Source organism: Motacilla alba, chromosome Z (assembly GCF_015832195.1).
Source record: "Motacilla alba alba isolate MOTALB_02 chromosome Z, Motacilla_alba_V1.0_pri, whole genome shotgun sequence".
In the NCBI taxonomy this organism is placed as follows: domain Eukaryota; kingdom Metazoa; phylum Chordata; class Aves; order Passeriformes; family Motacillidae; genus Motacilla; species Motacilla alba.
In genome coordinates this window covers 14,869,474-14,894,576 of record NC_052046.1, presented here as the reverse complement: position 1 = coordinate 14,894,576, position 25,103 = coordinate 14,869,474, and the positions used below count along the sequence as shown (strand labels likewise).

At 35.7% G+C, this 25,103-nt stretch overlaps 1 protein-coding gene across 1 annotated transcript in view; it reads left to right on the top strand.

Moving 5' to 3' along the window:
* Positions 1-25,103, top strand: part of HCN1 (hyperpolarization activated cyclic nucleotide gated potassium channel 1) — a 192,607-nt gene that overhangs the window by 94,389 nt on the left and 73,115 nt on the right. Inside the window, exon 3 of the mRNA XM_038125209.1 lies at positions 7,439-7,600. Within this exon, the coding sequence (XP_037981137.1) occupies positions 7,439-7,600 (162 nt within the window). The remainder of the gene's footprint in view (positions 1-7,438; positions 7,601-25,103) is intronic.

The window sequence follows — 25,103 nt, the reverse complement described above, 5'->3', positions numbered from 1 at the left end:
AATGAACCATCCACTTAAATCTCAAAGTGATACTTTGAGGAGGAGTTAGGATCACGAAAGAGAAAACTTTCTTTGACTTTTCTACACTCACTTTCCTTTGCTTCCCAAATCCGCATCTGCTGAGACACGAGACATACAGGTCTAGTGAAAAATTTGTTTTACAACAATACTTTCAGATACAGTTTTTGTAAATGTAAAAAATTCTGAGTTTCTGTGTACATCCAATCTTCTGGTACTTCATCTACTATGAAAAAGTATGTGATTTCATTTTGTATTCACAGAGATGGGAAGATATAAATATTACTACTTAAAAATTTTTAGAAAAGAAAGTCAGGAAAATACTAAGATTGAAAGAAGTTGGTTACATGTGTCCCATTTGTACAATGATGATTGTAAAAATATTTATAAATGCATAGAAAACATTGTAGCTGCTTTGTGTTTATTCATTTTGATTAAATTAGGCTGTTTGATCCAGGGGCCTGTGAACTAGATCATTTTCCACCTATTTCAGTGTAAGGTACAGTCAGGGTGCTGCTCTTCTCTCTCTCCTAAATACCTGTCTCTTAGGAAAAGAACTAGTGTGCTGAGACTAGAGTGTAATTGCCACCAAAGTTATGCCTTAAAAATGAAAATAAAATTGGGTTCAGGGTTTGAGAGACTTGAATGATCAAAAATATTGTAGAATAATTTTATCAGATGTGCATTTTTTTGTGAAGAATTTGGTACTTCTTGAGGTTCTCCCTGCATTGTCTTAACATTTAGATATATTTTATGGTAGATTTCTTGGTAAGTGTAAGTCTGGTATTTATTTCTTGTTTCAGATTCAGGAAGGATGAATCTGATACTAATTTCTAAAAATTACTAATTTCTGATACTAATTTCTAAAAATGCAGTCAGGTATCTGATGTTTGAAAAGTTGTAGGCAGTGATACTTTTTAGCATTCACATTGCTTATTCAACTGCCTTTTTAGCATAGTGGGAATCCCTTCCTTGGCAAAGCGTGAAGGGGAAATACTTATTTCCTTCTCTTGTTGCTGCCAAAGTGTGTCCTCACATTAATAAAAGAAACAGTTCCTCTTGCTCAGCTAGTAAGAAAAATCTTAAATAATATTTTGGGCCATTTAGAGACTGGCTGTATCTCCTAGCTGCTTTCTTTTTAAGATAAAAATTTATGAAAGAAAATAAATGTCCCTTCTAGCTCACCTCCATGCTCAGAGGTCTCCAGCTTGAGTTCAGTGATGCCTTCAGTGGAAATATTTGACCCATCAAGAAGCTTGAGCTGAAGTCCAGGTGATGCTGATGCTTGAAACAATGCTGAAGTGGGAATGGACCTACGCTTCAAGCTGCCAAAACTATTAGTCTCTATGTTCATGTACAGTTCCAGTGTTATTTGCCATATGGTCACACTCAGTTTGGTACTATGACTTAAGAAGGGTTACAGCTGAACTTTGTCACAGAGGCAAGCTGTTTGTATTCTGTGTTTATGTCTTTCTGACAGCTGTGAAATGTTTTTGGTTTGTTTTTACTTTGCTTCACTTCAGATAAATGCTGAGTTTATAAGGTACTTTGTGTCATCAGTATAGGTGATGAATGAGACCTCCACCTCTGTAGAAACAAGTGAGAATTAGCACTGGTGATTTTATTTCAGAATCCTAAATCCTTTGTCATTTGCTTCCTTTTTTTTTTTTTTTTTTCCTAGAGATAAAGTGATTTCTCCTCTCTATTTAGATGTCAAGACAGGTCCCACGCATTTTTTACATGAGGATAACAAAACCTCATGTTCTGAGAGTGAAGTCATGCCCTCTGTGTGAGAGTTAATATTTAGAATAGCATTGGCCAATTTACAGTATTTATATATGGTATTTGCAGAATTTACAGATGGTAAATAAATATTGCAGAACTTAAATATGGTAAATAAATATTGCTTCATGGTTATATGTGACCTTTTCAAGTCTTGCCTAAATATTTCTTCAGCAAAGTAGTTCTGTTAATGCTTTCAGGTTTAACCTGTCACATTTCTATTTTGTTGTTCTGTTCTTTTTGATCAGCAGAAGCTGGCTTCTATTTGTACATTTCCTTGAATTGGAATAAATGGGACTCCTATTATAAAACCTAATGTCAGACTAACTCCCTCTAGAAAGTAACAAATTTTAAAGGTCACATAAAATAGGCCATTCTCAGCTCTTTTTTTCTGAATATGTTTGATTAAAAATAGTTTGCTCTGTTCATTAAATCACTGGTGTTTTCCCTTCAGGGCCAACTAAGGCAGAAGCAGATCTTTGCATTTGTCGTCAGCTTAAGGTCACAAATACAATTGGATTAGATAATGCTATATACCTTTTCCCACTACTGAATTATCAATGATAAATTATTTTTCATAAAATTAAGCACATATATCAAGAGTCAGTTGAGTGTAAAATATTACCCTGAGAGCATAGCCAGGCATTTCAATCAATGCATGTTTACATCTGCTTGTGCAGATGTATTTCCAGTGTAGAGTGTGATAACCCACAATTCTCAAAGAAACTGGCTTTCAATCAGACCCGTGGTATCCCAAGTGATATTTATGAAGAATACCTTTTGAAGTCAATTTGTCAAATATGAAATAGATAAAGAAAAAAAGCCATGGTTGCCTTTTGTGGTTAAAAGAAGATCAAGATGCTCAAAAAGAGGCATTGTGCTTTCCCTTTTTTATTATTTTATTTCTGGGGAAGCTTTGTTGCAGCTACTATCTCAAAAGTAAACATTCAGCTCAGATAGGAGAATCAGATCCTACTGTTTATAATCTCTGTTTAGTTGGTGCTCTGAGGATAAAACTAATAATTTTGGGCTGACCCAGAGACTGAATCAAAAAAACCCATGTCACTTTCATAGCTGTTATTTTGCCCTGCAGTCTAGCTTGGAGTTTCCCTGCTGTAAGTACAGTTTTCAGCATGCCTTCCAGAGCTGCACGTGAGCAGCTTTCCCTTTTTCCCCACTGTGGCTGTTTAACATTCCAGACCACACACTCAGCCTGGTGCAAGTGCCATTTCATATTGCCCAAGGCAGGTTGCAGATCTCCATTTGAAGACTAAACCTCAGACAGCTTTGTGATGCTAAGCACCTTTAGTATTTCTGAGAAGTAGAAGTGTCTGCATGAACTCAATGAGGTGAGATTTGAATAAATTTTACTAGGAAATTCAAAAGTTTTTTCTTTCATGTAATCAGAATTAAATTCTGATGATTTCTAAAAATTAATTTTTTTATAAACTGAACTTATAAATCAAAGATAGTGGAATAACTGTCCCTGAAAGTGTTCAAGAAACGACCAGATATGGCACTTAGTGCCATGGACTAGTTGGCAGGGTAGTGTTAAGTCAAAAGTTAGACTTGCGGATCTTGGAGGTCTTTTTCATCTTTTTCATAGTTCTATGATTGTGTGATTCTGAACTGAACTGAAAATCACAACTGAAGAAATATTATACACCCATTATCAGAAGGCAAAAAAGGTAACTTGTGCATTTCATGACAGCAGTTCAACAGCTTTTGTATTCACTTGGTTAAACTATACATGTGTTATTAATTTAATATGACAGCCCAAAAAATGCAACTAAGCACATGGGCTGGTAAGACTTGAAAGGTTTTTCCGTCTCAAGCTCAGAAATCAAAGTTAGCAGGACCAATTTGATATATACACTCCATTATAAATGTGAGGAAGGAATAGTCTGCTTTCTGCTTCTTACGTGGGAATAAAAAGAGTCATTAATAAAGTGTGAGTGAAAACTGAGATAAAACATGTGAAGTCTGACTTCTTTAGCAATTTCTTATTCTCTGTAAGCAATATTGTGCCAAAAGACTGGAAACTGTTAATCTGTGGTTCCATTTCAGCCATTGTCGGAGGCATTGTCAGTTATTCAGGAAAAAAAATTAAGGTTTCCAGGCTATTGATAAAAGCTTGTAAAATTAATAAAGGAAGAAATTATGAGTTCTTAGAAGTGAGTTCCCGGCTAGATTTTTTTAATTCTCAAGTATATGGAAACGATGAAAAATGACAACGCCATAGCCAAACACATGCAGACAAACATAACAAAAACTGAAGTTGAGTAGTAATTAAAAAGGAGGAATATTTATGAAATTGTTTCTATTATATGAAACAAAACTGTGAGAGGAGTTAGTTCTCAGGAAGATTTTAATTTTTTCTCATGAGCAGTAATCTTAAGTAATGCTAGTAATTTTTTTAGAAATGTGTTGTCCAAAATTTACTCTCTTTCTGGTTAAACTAAATATTTAAGTATGAAATTAGGAATCTAAATAAAGTGGCCAGATTTCCAAATGTATTTTGCAGTTGTAATTTCCTCTTATTTGCATGGCATTTTTGCATGGTAAATGTTTAATGATAACCAGGCATTTATATTTGACTTCATGAGTGAAGGGCTTAGGAGCTTAACTAGTTGTGAGCAAATGTTTGAATTATTTTTGTTATGAATAGGATCTTGTTAAAAAAATTATTTAAATAGATTTGAGCACACATCTATTCTGCAAAATCAAGGTAAACTGATTTGTGGTCTTGTATTTCTTTCTATCCCACTGGAGGACCAGCTGGTGGGCAAGCCACCATTTCCTCAAATGAATGGCATTAGTTTCCTGTCTTCCAGTTTATCTTTGAGAAAACTACACTTCACATATTTCCTAGGAGTTTTAATGAGATTTAATGCAGGAATTGTAATTTGTGATTACCAAAAAAAAGCTTCTTTTACTCCTCTTGTTTCATGCTATCACAGTCAATTCCTGAATGGAAGAATATTGAACATGCAGTATATGACTAGAGTCCACAGGGCATTTTGGCTATAGTCTAAAAAAATCAACATGTCCCACCCTTCCTACCCCGTTTACATTGAACAATGTATGCTTGCAGTATTTAATTTTTTTTTCCAACCAAACACACACTTCCATAAGTTCCTATTTGAAGAAAAACTATCAGATACTATTTGCTGGAGAGTGGGTATGCAAAGATTTTTTAAAATGTTTTTCCAACATTTGCTTAAGATTTTTCTGTTGGAGTCACCTTTTTTAACACAGAGGCATCACAGTTATTAGGATAGAGTACACAGATATTAGACTATATAGGCAAAAGATAAGCAATGAAAGAATGGTATGTTTGAAATGCTGATAAAAATGTTACCACCTTGGGCAGTCTGGATAATATCCTGGATATGTTCAAGCATTTTTAACATTTTAACACTAAGCTTCACAGAAGCTACTTCTGGAGCAAATTTTCAGAAATGATGGAGGTTTGGAGTGTTGCGCACAGACTGTTGGCAGTAATTTCTTTGATGGATTTTGTTTCATGCAAAATTTCCAACCTTTTAGCATTCTTGCAGTATGCGACCATTTTGGCACAGGAACCCTAATAATGCAAAGACTTTGAAGAAAACTGTGACGAGATGAAATAGTCCTGGAAAAGCTCAAACCCAGCAGCACAGTTTCTAAGTTGCAGAGTCAGGATGAGGATTCAGGAGCCTTGGGTATATGCGATTCCTGGGTTTTTGACTCTGGAGAGTTTTGACAATCAGGTCTTTCTCTGTGTCTCTTACAGTAAAGCCTAACGGGAAACTTGAGGGAAAAAGTTCTGACACTTTTCATGTGATCAGGAATTACCTGCTCTTTGCAGTTGTAGTGTAAGAACCATGTCAACAAAGTACAACCTAAATGAGAGCTGGTGTTCCAAACCAGTAGTAATCCCTGCTATTTTTTCCAGTTCTTCAAAATGAAATAATTTCAGTGCACACATTCACTATTTTGGTTCATAACAGTTACTGAAACTGAAGCTATAGAAATGGCTGTAACATAAATACATTGCTTAGCAAGAAAAATGCATAATAGTGACTCTTTATTTCCATTTACAGAATTTCCTAAGAATCAGTGTTATCGTCTCAATTTTGACAGCAGCTAGATGGTATTTGGATAGGATTTATGTTGCCAGCCTCTATTTCCAATGACTGTTGAACTGAAATTTGGAGTGCATTCTCTTTAAATCCTCTAGACTGAAAAACATGTTTTGGACATAGTGTTAGTGTCTGAAGTATGTTTCTAATATGCAGCTTTTGCATTTTGGGACTCGGAATACAAACTGCCATTTTCAAACAATGACCAGCTCCCATGAACAGAAAGTTAATGACACCACAATGTTCTCTCCATATTTGTACTTGCACTCATTTGCAATGTGGATACTTTACCTCTGCTTTTAGTTTAGATATGTAAAATTTAGGACACAAAATTTCCCTCTTCTATGTGTGATTTTTTTTTTTTAATTTAAAAATGCAAAATTTCATGTACCAATATGCCCATATATCTTTAGCCATCTCATGTTTTCAGTCCTAAATCCTCTGGTTCCTATGTCTAGCCACACTACAAATAGGATTTTATACTTAAAGTTCCATGAAACACCAACTGTACATTCTTCAGCTTCTAAATATAACTCCTGCTAGTGATAATTATGCCTATTACAATGTTATATATTATCTTTAGTTGGTTGAATTGTGTAAGAAGTATTAAATATGTATTCATAGATTGGAAGTACATTAAAACCAATACAGCACAGAAGTGCTAAATGCATTTTTTCGTGCTATATCAGCAGCTGACTGCTGCTCTTCATGCAAATTCTGTCCAGCAAATTTGGCCACGACAACCCTGAAAATTTCTCTGTTGTTTTTGAGAATTTAATGTGTGATTTACTGTAAGACACTTTTCAGATGTAAATGGTTTTTGTCTTAAGAATGGAGGAATACATTGAAATCCAACTTAATGTATTAGTTTGATATGAATTATCTACTACAGTAGCCTATGTAGTAGCCTCAGAATTATCAGCATTTTAGGAAAATGCTAATTATTAAGAGCTATCAACTACCTTTTTGTCATTTTTGATTGGTGAACTGGTATATACAAACTGGATTAAAAGTATAGAAGTAGAAGCCAAAAATGTAACACTTACTTGTATTGTTTCTTCACTCAGATTTTTGTGCATTTAAGAAAGTAATAAATGCAAAAATGAATCTTCTGAAGGGGTCATTAAATCTCCCACAACTTTTGGGTATTTAAATACCAAACTCATAAGTGAGTAATGGTATCACTAGCTTTACCAGGTATTTTTTAATTTGTGAGTTTTGCTTCAATTAAAAGAAGTAGCAGGTTTTTAGAAAACACTTCAGTGGGTGACTTCTATCCAATATGTGCCTTTTTCAGGAGCTTACATAACGCTGGCATGCAGCCAAGAGTCAGGTGTGTCAGTATGGCTCTCTGCTAAAATTAATGTGCTCAAATTAATGATCCTGCCTTAGAAACCTCACCTTTTTTAGAAGTTCAGGATGACACTTCTTTTCCTTTCACCTGCCTGATGAAAATTAAATGAGTTTAATTTCTGATTTGCAACATATACATCACCTGTAATTTTTGTCTGCAGATTTTCCACATGACATACGATCTGGCCAGTGCAGTGGTGAGAATCTTTAATCTGATCGGAATGATGCTCCTGCTGTGCCACTGGGATGGTTGTCTACAGTTTTTAGTACCATTACTTCAGGATTTCCCACCAGATTGCTGGGTGTCCCTAAACGGTATGGTTGTAAGTATTGTTCATTTTTCATTGTGCTTTCTAAACATTATTTTTCTAAACAGTTAGCTTCAGAATTTAGTGTAAAAACACATGCCTAGTAATATGCTGCCCTACAATTTATTCAAGGTTACTTTCATATTTTATTGGCTCACTTGCTAATGAATTAAAGTTTGTTTTGTAGTCCTCGTGGTAAATAAAATGATGTTGACCCATTGTCAGTAAATGAGCCAGAAAATACTTTAAAAGTCATCCTAGTTTATTAATGCTTATTGCCTTAAAAAAACACCAAAAAGAAATATGGAAACACTCCGTTCACCACTGCTTTCAGTTTAGGCCATAGTTTCAGAATGCTATTGAAGGTAGAATATTGGCCTTAGTTTCATGTAATGTTATCCTCAGTTTGTAAACTTCTGAGTCATTAATGATCCATTGTTCCCAACACACAGATCAAGATTTCTGTAAGTAAAATAAGATAAATAGACTCAGTTGTATGATAGTTTTCTGTGTGGGAACCGAATGTTCAAGGACAGAATGTGACTTTGTGTTATTTATAAGGATGGGTAATGACTTTCTATTTAAAGGACAATAGCTGTGAAAAATACTATTTTTTTTTATCGAGTCAGATAATGTGGCAGTAGAAAATACAGTGAAATTGTATTGTGTTGGAATGGGTCTATAGCCAAAACAAAAAAGCCCCAAGCAGCTCTCTGATTGAAGATCTGAAAATATGTGTCTCTCCAGTTTTTGTAATCTCAGGATGCATAAACCCATCACCTTTATTGTAGATGGGCATCTTGCTCAGTGTCATATATTCCTACTGTAGAATCATAACAGTACTTGTTCCTTTAGGAACATGGTATTGCACATTAATGTGGGAGCTCCTTGACTAAGCCTGTCAGTCATACAGACAAGTATTTGCAGTCATCAGACAACATCTTTAATGATAACCAGCATGTTTGCTGACACCTCATTGTGCCTGCTTTTCTAAAAAAAATACTGACATATCTTAAAAAATGGGATTGCTACAATGAAAGTAGGTCACCACAGTGCTGACTGGCACATCTTTCCATTCTGCTGTGTTCTGTGTTCTGCTTTCTAACATCTTCCATTCATGTTTACAAAGCATAAATTTTCTACTGGCTTTTTAAAGATCTGGATGAAAATCATGCTAGCGAATGAAAGGAAGCCTTGGATTACACTTAATTGAAGTATTTACCTTTAAGAAAACAATAAACTATTAAATTCTCTCTGCTCCTTCAGAGCTACATTCAATCTTAAGAAAGCTGTACACACTATGCACATACTCAGACCCTCTTTCTGCCTACCCACATTCAGGGTTTTTTTTATGGAAGCAATATTCTCTCTCTACTGTCCACATAAACTTGGAAAGATCCTTTCAGAAAGTTGCAGCACTAAATTTTTTTTTATCAGCAACTGAATTTGTTTATGTTGAATGAACACTGGAGAGAAATTTGAATATAAAGTTCACAGCATAGACAGTCTTTTAGGGCAGAGGCCAGAGAAGGAGAGGTGGGATGCCAGCCTAGAATCAGGAGCATATTTAAGACCACTCTTAAGGAAAACATATAGGCCTTTCTAGGTGTGTCATGGTGTTACATGTTGTTGTTTTCCAGGCTCTGGGAATGAATTCTTTAACACTAAAAAAAGACAGTGAAGCTGTCATGGGATATCAGTCCTCTCAAATGATAGTGGGAACAGGAGGAGGTTGATAATGATGATAATGATGACGGTTATCTGCTTTTCTGGTGTATTCAGAATATAACTGAGGGAAACTTTACTGTCCTGATATACTGTAGTATACACAAATTTAATCTGCTCTGAACTTTAACTTTTGATACTGAAATGACTGCACCTGGTAGTGGGGTTTGGATGCAAAGTATAATTTTAAACTTATTAATTGTGGTCACTGGCTTGAAGACTTATTCAAGCCAATCTGTGCTCAGCCAGAAAAGTCAGTTTTTCCAAAATTTAAGTCAGTGGCAAGTCAAAGCTTTTGCAGATAATGTGTTAATAAAGGAAGTAAGGAAGTTAGAAGGATGACATGGTGTCTCCTCAACTGACACAGCCCAGCCTGCTCTTCCAGTCCATAGTTCCATTCTGTCTTGCACATTAGTTGCTTCAGGCTGTAGAACTTCTAAAAGCCTTGTCTTGAAAGCTGTTTCATCTGTCTGAACTGATACACGAAAGTATCCAAATGCCTAAGGCATGCTCACGGTTTTAATTTATAAATACTGTAAAGGAAGGTAATGTAGATTAATGTCACAGAGGAATAGCAATATGAGCCCAGGTTGCAGGTTGCTTACTACCTGTTTGAACAATGTGACAGAATGCAGTTAAAACAAAACAAATTAGTTGAATTTTTGTCTTTGAAAGGTTACAGAACCTAGTGCAACACGAAGGAGACAATAAAATGGAAATCCTCTCTGTAAAAGGGGATAAGATCACCCCTGGTTAACACTGTGCCAACCTACAACCTAAGTAGCTCAACAAAATTGTTCAGATCCCATTACTATACTCTTTGCCATGATAATAATTAGGAGCCCATATTGTATCTGTACTCTCAGCTTGAACCTCTTGGCAGTTCCTAACCTAGGTCCTCATCTTGCAATGAAATGACTGCCAGAGCTGACATCTTCCAAAATATCAGTGTACTGGCCATTAAAAATAGGAACACTGGTAAATATAATGTGAAAGTAAGTAGCAGCTGTTTCCCCCCCATGCCCCCCTCACTTTAAGTAACATTCCAGCCCATCCATTACAGACAAAATGAGAGTAAATTACTTGTAGGAGGGAATATAGCTGTTTGATGCTGTTTTAGTTTTTTTCAACCCTAGGATTTTTTAATTTCTGAAGAAGATCTTTTCTGAAAAAGTTTCACAGACTTTCTTAATGATGCTGCCTAATTTATCCTTGGTTCAGAAAGCCTATTATCTGCAGCTTCCTGTGTGATTTTTTCCTCAGCTTTCTGATCTGCTTTGCTTTAGACTAGTGTACTTCCATAATGACTCACAGACTAAACATTTTTGTCATGCCTCAGAGTTTGAGCCAGTAGTTCCTTAGAAAATTAAGAGTAAAACTCGCAGATACGCACTAAACACTAGGTACACACAAAACCAGAAAAGCACAGTGGCCCTCTGCTGTAATCAGTCTATGCAAACCAAGATTCTGTATTCCGTTTCAGGTGCAGTAATTGCAAAACCAGTGTGTGGGTCCCAGCTGATGAACTCATGTAGTCATGTCTTATATGGGGAGGGTTTCTGGGCAAGTGCAGATGAGAGATGACACTTTTTCCACTGATGCCATCTGGCCATCTAAACATAAACCTGTAATAAAGTATACCTTGCAGCAGATCATTACTAGCAGTATCTGAAGAGTCCCAACCTATATGTTCCTGTCTGTTATTTGCAATAATTAGTTGTATGGTTAGGAAAACATATGGTCCCTTAAGCAACGTATTTACCTGGTCTTTACAGATCTTTTTATTTACAAAGTTCCCTTTGTGAGATAAAAGTGCAGTGGAGAGGTACAGAATTTAACTTGAATGGTGATTTTTTTAAAAGCCAAAAGAGATTGTTAAGCTTTTGGAATGCCTTACTTTTCTGGCATTTCCCCTGGCAGTCAGCCAGTCTTTGCTCAGCAAGAGACCTTCAGGTACTCTGATTTATTTTGTTTTGTCTTTTCCTTTCTGTCCTTGCAGTTGGATTGTTTACAGCTCTTGGGGTGTTCTAGGATGGATTTAGTAACCTGGGATTTTGCATTGTATTGATGCCCATTTGTGTCTCACAATTTCCTCAGGGGCACTAGAAATCAGATCTTCTTCATCTCTGATGGTGTCAGAATTGCTAGTAAAAGAATTTGGGAATTTCTGCTGTAGAATCTGGAAGTCTCTCTCACTATAAAATGAATTACTTAAATTAATATTTGATAGGGAAATTCAGAAAGGCAGGAGATGGTTAGGATTTCTAATGCCTTAAGAACTATGCTGACATATATGTAATATATAACAAAGCTGTTTAGTATACTACCCAAAACTGTAATTTTAATTATCAACATTTCCTACTAATGAGTGCCATTTTCAATTACACAATCACTTTTTTTTTTTTTCAGTAAGATGTCTGCTTTACTTATTGGAGCTCAAGGATTTCATTATAGTTATTTTGATATGTTATTCTTCATTGGGTTTTGTCCTTTTTGATAATACATCAGCTTAGCACCTTCTTCCCTATAGTTGGCAATTAGGGAAGCTAATTTTCTCATGAGATGTTTCTGCATTTGATCATTATGTGATAGTCATCATTTAGAGCTTCACAAATGTTTCTGAGTACATTTTTATTATTAAAAAATATTGTAGCGCCACATTTAAAGTATTAGATTCCTATGATTTTATTTGCAATGCTGAGCAATAAATGTGTATGTAAATCAAATCCCATGGTCTTATATTGGGTGCCTAAAAAGTATGGACCATCTGATTCCTAGAGGCACTGAGGATCTTATGTGGTATAGTGCTATTCTAATTTATTTTTTACTCATATATTTATATTAATGTGTGTCCATTTAGTCAGTGCAGTGCATCTTGGAAGAGATAAAAGTGTGAAATTACAAATTAGAGATGGACGGGATCAAAATTAGTGGAATTACTCAAGTCAGATACTCTGTTTACAGCACAATTTGAAAATACAGTAATATCAGTACCAACAATATGTAACTGACATTCTTAGGACTAAGACACATATTTTTTTAAATCCACAGTGAGTAATTATATTGCTATGTGCAGCTGTTCAGAATTCAGTTGCTGGTCTCTCCTGCCCTCAGCACTGACCTAGTCAATGAGGTCAGTCTGCTTCCTCCTGCATTAAGATGATAAACAATGTTAAATGATAAATAATGATAAATAATGACCTGTTTCACTGGTCTGGCATGAAGTGATAGGCCTAAAAATATATTGGCTCAGGAAAATATATTAATTTGTGTGATTTTTCAGTAAAATAAACTGCAGAGAAAACATCTGTGGCTGTGCAGTGCTAAATGACAAGGTAGGTTTTATGCAGACTGAGGACATGCATTAACTGGGATACCAAAATTTTATGCCAAGCTAGTGGGGACTAGAGAAATAGGGTATCTGAGGACACTGTTGATTTAATTCAGTGTGTCATGATCAATGAAGAGGAAAACAAATCAGGTTCTCATTTTTACCACAACTGCTGAGGATCTAGGAAGTCCACATAGGTTACTTATGCTTTATTTTGTTCTCTGACAGGTTAGCAGTTAGTCAGCTTTTGCAGGCCTAGAATGGGAAGTAGTAAGAATTTTAATAATTTTTCTTTCCAAACTCCTTGTTTCTTTCCAACCTCTTTGGTGTAATATCCTATACATTTTTTGATGTCTCATATACCTTGGGCCGTATTTTTTCACATTAGATTTCTGATGTGCTTAGATAAAAAACAGTTATTAGATTTCCCCAGCCTTACAGTTATTGAGGTGTTTTTTTTTTTTCTGTATATTATTTCTGCCATTAATTTCTTCTCAGATTATAAATGTTACTTTATTGTCTTAACACCATGAGCTAATTCAGATGTAAAACCATAAAAACAGAAAAATAAAGGTGCAAAATCAATTACGGGGAGGTTTAACAATTTTTAGAAGTTTAACAATAGAGAAAGTTATACTTCAATATATGGATTATAACTTCCTCAAAAGGGAAAATAGTCATTCAGAGAAGGTGTTCCCAGCTGTAGTCACAGAACTCCACCAGCTCTGAGAACTGTTTAGCATTGCAAACTCAGCTATTGACATAAGCCCTGCCACTTTACCTTACTTTCACTAAAATGCTTAAAACTAATGCTGTAGTATTGATGTAATTATTTAATGCTGCTAGTGATACTTATTTCCATAGATATTGGTGCTTAATGGAAGGATCTAAATTAGGACAGATTTGTAAGTGTTGATTGTAGCACAAGGTTGCTGATGTGATAATAGGTGCTAAAGAGGATGACTTCTGTAATGTATTAGTTGGCTGCCTTGCATGCTTCTGTTTCTTTCAGATAGAAAGCTGGTGTTCTCTATATGGGATGAGAATAATGAAACAATGATTTAGAGGGAGCATGAAAAAGCAAGTTGATACACTTAAAAGATTCTAACTTATTTTACACTTTTTCTGTGTTTTCAAAAGAGCTAGAAGAAATATGTCAAGGAGCAGATGCAAGGAAAAACTTGCTTATTTTTCATCAAAATTTGGTTTCCATGTTTCTCTCAAGAATCAACACAATCATAAATGCTTATACTGCAGTATATTGTGAAGGGATTTCTGGTAACTGTAAACTACAAAATATTTTATGTAAGCCTTCCACTGGAAAGAATAGAAGAAATTGCACATAATATTGTAAAGCCTATTGTTGTGCTTGATAGACATTCAAGGGAAAAATAAAAGACTTCATGAAGTGTGCCCTAAGCCATTTCTTTAGTAAAAAATGTGAACTAAAGTAAAAACATAAATTGGACCTATCATGTTTTAGGACCTTGTACCCCACATTTACCCTGGAGTAAATATTCAGGAGGTGTTATAAGCACCACATGGCCAAAAGCAAATTCTCTGCTGTAGAAGAGAGTGTTCCCTTTGTTCTGGGGGGAGCTGGATCAGTCTGCTTTGCTCTTTAAATTTAAAATGTTTATCTGCATGTAGTGGTACTCTGCATTGAACTAGAATATAAATGTGATAAAATTACTTTGAAGTACATCTCCCTGGGTGGCATTTTCTCTTGTGATTGGAGTATCCAAAAACTGAACTCTTGGAATATTTATGCTAGATCAGGTTTCCCAGAATAAACCCAGTATAGATATATCCAGATGAATACCATTCCTATACAGCTGTTCTTCAGCAAATCTTCCCCTTTTTCTTTGCAAACTTTAATGAAAATGCACAGCCTAATTCCTGATCCATATGATTGAAGACTGTACAAAAATGTGGTTTGCACAAGGTGCATATTTTTGTCAAAGGGTCATTATTTTCAAAGGGTCAGATTTTGTCAAGAGCCCTGATTTTACTGCTTTTACCTGATGGGTTTTTCCATATCAAATTTGAATTTTCTACACATGGCTATTCAACATCTGACTCATTCTAATATTTAAACTGCATCTGGAGAGAAGTCTCTACTGGTATGCAACTAGACATGAATAAATGGCCCTCTGAAATTGCACATTTAGAATGCTTACATTTCACATTGGAAAAAAAATCAAAGCAAGATACTTAGTTCTGGTTCCCATAATTGTAAACAAAGCCACTCTGATACATGAGAAACTTGAGACATAGGTCTGTGTCTACCAGACCTATGTCAATAGTCTGTAGGATCTGTAATCTGGATTCCCAAAATCCCAAATGAAAAGAGGGGTTTATAATATTTCTTTTTAAAATTTGGTTATTTATGAATTTCTCTCTCCAAGGAAATTTTAATATTTCATACTTTCACTTTAATTTGAATTTGAATGAAGCTAAAAGTTTCCCTGTAAAACTGGAAGTCTCAATTTACATTCACTTCTGGTTACCAAAATATGAGGAAAAGCAGAAAATATATTACTTATTTTCTTCCTTTTGTTTTAGCCTACTAATTTTGCTTCCTGTCTGAAATGGTTTTGCCCTTACTGTTTATACATGTAAACTTGGGATGTACACAGGTTATTTGGGTGTAGGCTGCATGTATTTTGTCTCTTTTAAAAATACAGGATCATTTTCTTTAAGATTGCTCTCATCCATCTGTTTCCTGCTCTTCCTGCTTTCTGCACGATGTACTCATTTGAGCAGACTCAACCTGAAGTAATTCAAACAGACACCTAAAACTTTCAGAAAATTGAATCTAATAGAAATGGAACAAGATTTCGTATAGTAAAATCTTTATATTTTCTGGGATATACAGCATCTTATTTATATGTTTATTTATTAATGTTGTTGCTAATGAGTACATTTTTAATATCTTCTAGATGTGTGTACAGATGTTTACATATTAATTGTAAAAGCAAGCAATTAATACTTTTAGTATCTATAGCTTAAACTACTGCATGCCCTTTATATGTGTTCTGCTTTCTTTCTGCTATCTGGGTTTTTATATATGTTCATTTATGCTTTAGTTGATATTGTTGACAACATATGGAAAATACCAAGCCCTATGGTGAAACTTTCTCTGGCCATGTGCCATGTTAAATAATTTGGACTGGGTTTCTTTTCCTCATGTGAGGGGCAAATCAATATTACCATTAAAAATTATTAGTATTTCTCAAAATAATCTCACATAAATACTGTACTATTCTATCTAATTTAGCTACAAAAGTAAAAACATTTCCCCTCAAATTTCAAAAAAAACATATTGACATTAACTTAATTTTTTCTCTTTGTTTTGAATCACTGGTGTTTATTACAAAATGTTCATGACAGTCTTCTGTAAAGTGGATTGGAGCAGAGAGAGATACAGAGATATACACTATGAGGCCTTGTTTAATGAGACAATATTCCCTGTATTTTGGGGTACTCCTAACATGAGAGAGTTCCTTTGAAACAATCTCTTTGAAAGCCAGCAGTTGGCATTTGAATGAGATAAGACAACAATGCCCATATTCTTCACAAATGACTCATGTTCCCTTTCTAATCCATCACATTCATCATTTTAGTCACTGTGTTTGATCTTTTATATTCGGAAAACGATAAAATTAGCTTGCAATTAAGGGTAGCACTTTGTATATATAGTCAAAACAGGATTATCTACATTGGTATAGATAGGGAGAGAATTAACATGACTGGTTTTGAACTGTCTACTTAGTAGTGATGTTTTCAAGTGGAGTGCACTCAGACTGCTAGATCAGTTTTACAAAGAGAAATTGGGTACTGCTTATTTGTCACTCTTTGCAGTAATATGTAATACCCCTCTGCTTATCTCTAATAGTAAAAGAATTAAAATTTTTCTCTTAGATACAACTAGAAAAGTTATGGCAAACCTAAACTCAGCTAAACGTTGCTAAAGCTATGTTGAAAGAAGAATATTTGAGGGGGTTTCCTGTGTATTTTAATAGCTTTATCCAGGTGTTCAGAAATTAAGTTTATCATCCTTCATAAAAACATTTTCTGGGAGCAAAATAAAACTAAGATTTGTGTGATAAGAAAATGCAAGAGCTCGCCCTGGAACTGTACACTCAAGGCAATGGGTAGGCATGCTGCGTTTCCTGTAAGTAAGGACAGATTTGGCCCTGGAATTTGTTGGACCTATGCAGATGTGTCTAGATGAGCTTTTATAGGCTATACCATTCACCTAAATGCTGCCTGTCCTGTACAACCATCTCTCTATATGAAACACTGATGCAACACAGAATATTTAAATGTGCTTTTACCTTCTTGTTACTCTCTAACACTGATTGCCATGGCTTTACTCTTGCAGCAAGATCATCCTGCTGCTGCATACACTTTTGTGCATATAAAATGTGAGATGAATGAATTAATTTCTGAGTTGTCTGAAGAAACAAGGATGAGGTTCCCTTATGTTTTTGCATTCTGTATATTGACAAAGAAGCTGTTTATGGAAACATATAAATGCTGAGATGAGATGCCTTTAGATTTAATGGTGTATTGCTCGTAAGTAAACATGTTTTGCAGATCGATAAAATATACTAAACCTAAGCCACTCGTGTTGAATTTTTGTGAAGGAAACCCTCCCACACACACAGAGTGACATGGGGAGCAAAAAGAAGGAATGTGACAGTTTAAACAGAAATAGAACATCTGAGGTAGAAGTTAGTTTTTTTCTAAGCATGAGCCAGTGCACTCAACCATTGCAACATGATTTGAGGAAACATAAAGTTGGCATGTGTACAGATAAATAAAAGATGAAGGGTTTCTAGGCTTTAAAAAACCTTGTTGTTTTTACTCTTTTGCTTTTAAAACTGTTCAGACTTGGTATAAGAAAGTGCTCACTGCTTGCCCACACAGTAAATACATAGACATCTTTCCAGAGACTATGTAGAACATACTCTAAAAACTTTTCTCATTAATTATGTTAAAGACAAAAAAAATCCATTTAAATGCCATGTTCACTTACAATTGTAACATTGAATGCAAAATCTGAATTAGAAACCAAACATGGTATCAATTGAAAACACACCCAATGCAATATAATGCGTGTTTCTTATCAATAATGACTCTCAATTTTATTTTAAAAGATAGTAAAAAAAAAAAGCATGATATTTTGCTGTTTTGAAGAATGAAAGCTGCCTTGATGTATATCCTTTGATGACCTTCCTTCCATTGAGTGACCTTGTTCCTTTTCACAGTTTTGACTGTAAAAGTTGGATTTGAAAAATATTTTAGACCATTTGAAACCTAATGAAACAGAAACTTCACTCTGTAATGTTTACAAGGGAGTTACAAACTGTTTTTATCTGTAACTCAGCTTAAACTTGTCTTCCCTATGTGCTTGGAGGATGCAATTCATGGTTGCTATAAAAACAAATGATTGTTGTTTGTCGCTGTTCAGAATGAGTGCCATATATGTGCAGAGTGCCATGGTTTGCTAGATTTATTAAAATATTCAAACATTTCTGTGGTACTGGTTTCAAGGCAAGCTTAATTGAGCCTGTCTGAAGGGAGTGGTTCTATTATTTTGTATTGACAGACTAATAAAAAAACTTTTAAAAGGCTATTCTTTTAATTCTACTTAGCATTAAATAGATATGCTGTGTATTATCAGATTTTTAAAATCAATCTTGAAATGTGACAGGTTCCCAGTTTACCTGAAGGTTCTAACTAAGAAAGGCTTCCAACCATTTGCGTGTTGGATAATGCAATTTTTGGGTAAATATATGCTATTTTCCTTAGAATCTGAGTCCTTTTAGATGTTTCCAGTTTAGCATCCTTCCCAGCCTTTTACAAGAAAGGTAAATGTCATACTTTCAATAAAAGGATTTACAAATATGTGCCCTGAATCCAAGAACTCTTTCTCTCACTGCGTGCTCTCTGCTGTATAACTTTATCCATATAAGTAAATAATTATGATGTTTGCATTCTAAGCATTCCCCTGTTCTCGTTTGGTATCTTCTTTTGTCTTTCACCTGCTCCTATCTGTGGTTTATGATACCATCTCACTGTAGTATGCTTACATTAAATTCAGTGTGCTGGAACAGAATTCACTAAGTCAAATCTGCAGCACCTCTTACAGAGCCCCTCTGACTTTTGTCAGACTTGCAAGGGCAAACTCATGTCCTGATCTGACTGCAAAGTTCAATTGCAAGAGAAAAAATACAGATCATAAAATAAAACCAGAGCTTGAGAGAAGAGACTGTTCTAGGGGATTTTATTTTCTCCACTGGATTGGAGCTAGGAAGAAATGGGGTGTCAAGTCTATCCATGAAAACAGAGGTATGCCCAGTAGGGAAGCTCAGGAAGATAATGGATGCAGCTTTAGCTGAATAGGATCCTGGGCAGCTTATGGAAAGAGAAATTCTGCCCTGGAGGTGATAAAGAACACCTGCATTAACATTCTACTCTGAATCACCATCTGCAGAAGTCAGATTTTTACTGACTGTGTAGGGAGCCTAGGGAGACCTGCCAACTCACTTAGCTATCAAAGTGAAGTACCTGATGTCAGCTGAAGTGAAATTTTGGGATGCCTTTCTCTCTTAGTGCTGGTTCTCACAAACAAATCTCAGGACAAATAGGGCCACTGGCCATTGCAAACATCCACATGTAAACAATCAAAAAGCGCAATGCATTTTTCCTTTTCATTGTCCATCGCTGAGGATTGTGGTGTTCCTGTGGTGCCTCCCTCCCTCAAGTATCAGAGCTAGACATCCTATGTCTGGCCCCTCCCCAGTGTTTGTCCTCCGGCCTGGGCTGTCTGCCTCAGCCTTACCTGTTTCTGTCAGAGCATTTTATCCTCAGTATCTACACTGAAGAACCTCTGTTCCTGTGAACTACTCACTGGGTTAGTTGCTCTGCAAGATTATTTTGCAGGTCTTCCTGTAATCCATGCATGTAGTTCAACTTTTAATTGCAGCAAGAGAATTTCTTTTTATGTTGTAGCATGAAAGTTTCCCATGGGCTTTCCAAGCATTTCTAAATAGTTAAATGGCATTACCATTGTTCTGTGGATGAAATAGCTGTTTCATAAATACTTGCTATGGAACTGTGAGAGGGTAAATTGGCTAAAGAAAAGTTAAACCTTCCACTAAATGAGATTGCTTAAAGCCCCATTCATCCTTGCCTTGATCACTTCAAGGGGTGGGGGGACATCCTCAACTTCTCTGGGCAACCTTTTCCTGTGTCTCACCGAGCTCTCAGTAAAGAATTTCTTTATCTAATATCTAATCTAAAACCACTGTCTTTCAGTTTGAATCCATTTCTCCCTGTCTTATCACTACACGGTTTTGTAAAATGTTGCTCTCGCTCTTCTTCATAAGCCCTCTCTTAGTACTGGTAGCCTGATAGGAGGTCTTCCCAGAGGTGCTCCAGGCTGAACAATTCCAACTCTCTCAGTCTTCATCCCTTTGATCATCTTTGTAGACCTCCTCTAGAGTTGCTTAAACAGGTAGAAAGTTGGACAGGGAAACAAGAGTAATAAAGACAAACTGAATGTGTCCCAGTTAATGGTTGAGCTGTTGGGTGTTCATTCAGGCGGGACCAGCAGAGTGTCTCCTTGCAGTTTCCCTGTTCCCTTTCCAAGGATGACAAGGGAAGATGCCCAGGAATGATCAAACCACAGTGAGCATGGGGTGTTGTTTCTTTCAGTTTTCAGAAATTTGCTGCTGAGGTTCTGAGCTGGTATCCAGGTGTTTAGCGACTATCACTATGTGTTTCTTCTAGTAGTCTGCCCAGTCATTTTTTGCATGACCATGCAAAAATACTCATATTTGTCCAGAAGGACAGGCATGGTGTCACAGGATCATGACTCTGACATGCTGTCACATACTGTCAGTGTCAAGCTGACCTTGATGGCTGTCCTTGATACCGCACCCTGCATTGGGGTGACTGTACCTAAGGAAGCCCAGAGTGACCAAGTGGGCATGGACTGACCACTGTCTTTATAGCTGGAACTGGGACCTGTGTGCTCCACACCTCTTGGGTGAATGCTACAGGATCACCCAAGTGCTCTGTTAACTCCCTCAAGGACGATAAAAAAGGACCATGTTCCCCTTCCTTCTCCCCAGAGTCTGAAGTTCAATACCCCCAAGGTCACAATATTCTTCTATGATTTAGATTAACCTCCCTCTGCTAGAGGAGGGAAATGAAATTTTAGTGAATCACTAAGTCAGTCTTTTTATTTTTATAATGCCTAGACATCATTTTGTGGGTGGTGTTTATGCTGCTAAATAATTTTTCTTTGTGTTATATTACCTTGAAAGTCTTGCAGACTGTAGTAAGCACCTACAGTTTTAAGGCATCTGAGTTTAAGAAAAGGTCATCAGGAAACTCTGATGTATTCTCAGAAAAAAAAAAAGCTTCTGACCTAGATTCAGTCTACTTGCTTTGACTCTGAGGTTTGTTCTTTTCATAGAGCCAAAATAGGTTTTCAGCTGCAGAACTATTTTGCTTCCTGCTGTCGCTGCCTAATAAAATAATGCACAGCTTTTTGTAGGACATAGTATTTGATGAAGGATTGTGCTTTACCAAAAATGCAGATCAGCCTCTTGAGGGCTCAGATATTTAGTAAGGTAATTTTCTGAAGAACTGTAAACTAACCAGATGCAACCTAGAGTCTCAAAGGCATCAGGTTAGGAAATCTGTCGAAAAACTGACAAGAAAAGTACCAGTTAAGTGGAAAAAAAAATCCTTAAAACCAGCGCTGATCCTCTGCTTTAAAAAAATTCATTACTTAAATAAAACATGGTAAAAATTATATCCTTAGACTGAGCAGAATGATACTTGAATTAGCCTATATGCTACCAAGAAAAAACCTGCTTTTTATATCACTGGATTCAGTAACTCACAAATCCCCATCCTACCCTTATGCTGATTCTCTGTGTCAAAGTAGCATTGGTTCACCTTGATTCATTTTTAAGCAGATTAAAACATATTCAGACTCTTTGTGAGCAGATCAGTTTAGACCATTTTAATCTACTGTAATCCACTATTTTTTTTTCCTGTAAGAACACATTCTTAAAAATATTTGCAAGCAAAATAAATTTAACTGGAGTATGCCTATACATAGAACAAGGAGGAGGGTGTGTCTTGGAAAATGTTTGAATCTTTTGAAATATTTGTAGTGAGAAACCATTGGGATGCTATTATTTTGTGCATATCTGTCTATGTACTTTGCAAATTATTTATCAAGTTTGCCTAGATATTTCCTAATGATAGCTTTTTCTTCCACTTGTGAGGTTTGTTGTTTCCTGCCTTTTTAAATGTAGATTTAAAATCCCTTTGATTCAAAGAGAATGGTGACAACACTCAGAAATCTCAGTGTCCCCTTTCAAAACCTTTTAATTTCCATTTGTTATCTTATTTGGGAATGGATGCTTCACATAATTTGCTGTCCAGTCTGAGTTGTTCACATAGTAGAGATGTTGAGTTCCTTCTACTAAGTTCCCTTTCCTAAATTGGTTGCAAATTTGTCTATAATGGTGTAGATTCTTCCTAACAGTTTTCAGTGAAGCAGTGCACTATGGAGTCACGAGTCGGGTTTATGTCACTTCACTCCTTCAACTGCTTCCCAGAACTGCTCTATATTAAGCCCACATTATCATCTGCCTATTCTTGACTATCTAGATAGCTTCTGTTAAAAATGCAAAGCTTTTCTTGGTGATTGCATTGTAAAAGCATTTCATAAATGGTTTGTTTCAATACTTGAGGCTTGTTAAGTAAACTATTTTACATTATATCCAGCTCCTTTCACCAAATGATAGGAGCAGAACAAAGAGAGATGTTGTCTTTAATGCACAATGAATTCTTGCCTCTCCTGAGCAGAGCTATTTCATGAACAAAGTTGCTCATCAAAAATGCTTCCTTGCAGGATTTCTGTATTCTCTTATTAGATATGGCATCGTATTGGGTTTTTCTTCTTTTCCTGTAAGAAAGCGAGTTTTAAGATGCATTGTTTGCCCAGAAGAAACCTGTAGGTACGCTTGTAACCACTTACTGTGACCACACAATGCTTATTGTGATTAGAACATATTTTCCCATTTGTAGGCAGTGTATATCTGTTCCAGTCAGTCCCTTGTAAACAATGGCACTTCAGTTTATTTCGGGATAAAAAATCAGAGTGGTTTGAACATAATCAAAATCTGAGTGCATTATGACAAAGGAAAACAAAAGCCAACTGCCTTGATCAGATTTTTAATTTATTTGATAAATTTCAGTAAGGAACTTTGTTCACTGGAGAAGTGTATTATCAGATGAAAGTTCAATATTTTCTGCATCAGGAAAAATAATCAAAATAAAAGGAAAGATCTGCCATGCTACATTGTCTTGGTTTGATGGCTAGTGCCAAAGACGTAGCACCAAAAATGATAACTAATGGTAACTTATCTGTTTCAGTGCTAAACATTTGTAAAAACTAGTTTTTAAAATGTGTTATATAACAGTGAAGTTGATTTCAAAAGAAGGAATGCTCTCAAGAAGCAGTAATTTTTGCTAAATATGATACCTTCTGATCAGTTCAAAAACAGATATATAAAAAAAAATCATTACTGGTTGGCAAAGAGCTCCCTGACACCCCTTTTATAGAAGCAGTTCACATCCTGCTAAAGTTCTTTAAGGAACTGAAACACATATCCTTTAAAAATGCCTGTGTGCTTCCCTGCACTCTGATTTTCTTTTCCAGAAGATGGGAAAGAGGTGAAGTAACAGGTACAACTTGGAAGAATTCTTTCACCAGTGTTCATCCCTTAGTTTGTTGCTGACTGATTGACAAGGGGGGTTGTACTGATACTATAGATTAAATTGGCCCAGATCTGGTTTTTCTCCTGGAAGTCAGTCGCTTCCACAACCTGCTTCCATGCAACTGGATTTCCTAGTGCCAAAGCAAAGAGACCTCAGGTCAACCTGTCCTAACTCTCAGGTTGGTTCAGGAGCTGTTCTGGAGGATATTAATTGGCTTGAGCCAAACCCACAGTTTTCTGAAAAAGTATTTTGTATTGACAGTCAAAGTACATAATAGAGGAACATTTTCTAGCACTGTTAAATTATTTTGTTGGAAAAATATAGTTTTTTCTTTTCATATTTTTCACTTTAAACTTTATAAAAGCTTTCTAACATCTTTGTAAGCTGAAATTCCCTTAAAATTGTTATTAAAATAATCCTTTGCAATGGAATGTTATTTCTTCAGTCATCTGGGTTCAGTTAAGGGAGCACAATGGCCAGATAAAAGGATGAGTCATAGTGAGATGATTCACAGGCAAAAGAACAGAAGAAGTATTTTTCACATAAGATTTAATTTATTATTTTGTAGCTTTATATTTACAGCTGTAAAAACTCACTACTGTATCTCTTAACTATGCACAGATACAAAGAATGAATCCTCCACTATAAAATTGTGAGCATAGGTAATAGCTTATAGGGAATCTTCCCCTATAAAGTTGTGAGCATATCTTCTTATCCCTTTGAATGCAATGGACCTATTTGTGTGAAAATAATACCTCAGATATATGTGAAAGACCAAGCTGTGTGCATAAACCAAATATCTGCCCTTCTTCTGCTGTTTATGAATTTTCACACTTATTCTGCAATGAAAATTATTCATTCTTACCTTAGAAAGGTGATCACAAGTAGACACTCTGGCTACCTGTTTTTAATGGGGGAGTGTATTAGCAGATGAATGTTCAATATTTTCTGCATCAGGAAAAATAATCAATATAAAGAGAAAGATCTGCCATGCTACATAGTTTTTGTTTGATGGCTAGTGCCAAAGACATAGCATCAAAAAATGAACAAGCTGTAATGACAGCAAAGTCATGTAACTACTCTGAACAGGGTAAATATATAATATTTAGTCATTGCTCCTCCAAACTTCTTTTCCTGTGGAATGCAATGCCAAACAATTTCAAATTTTTTCCTGCTAGTACTGCTCTTGAAAATATATGCTGAGTCACTTACACCATCTGCTATCTGTGCACGTATCAGCTGAGAGAAATGTTCAGAAGTTTCTGAAGACATCTGCTTATTTCACTGAGCTTACTGATTCAGGGTTTTTCTGTTTTAAATCATACACACTTGCACACTTCCTAAAATAGGCCCTTCTTCCTTGCACTTCATAAGAATTTTAGAACACTGAGATTTTTAGTCTTCCAAGTCTGATCCCACCTTGCCTTTGTTTACTAGTTTTAGAAAACAAGATATTCATAGTAGTAATAGCTGTGATAAGAACTAGAGGTTTTACGTGGTAGTGCATTCACCATTGCATGAGCTTTGAAACAGTAAATATTGGACATCTTTCACATTGGCTTGCTTGGTTATTCATTGTCAATTCAAACAGCTTCTTTAAATACTGGAATGATGAGATGATGTTTTGCTTTAATCTCCAGGCTG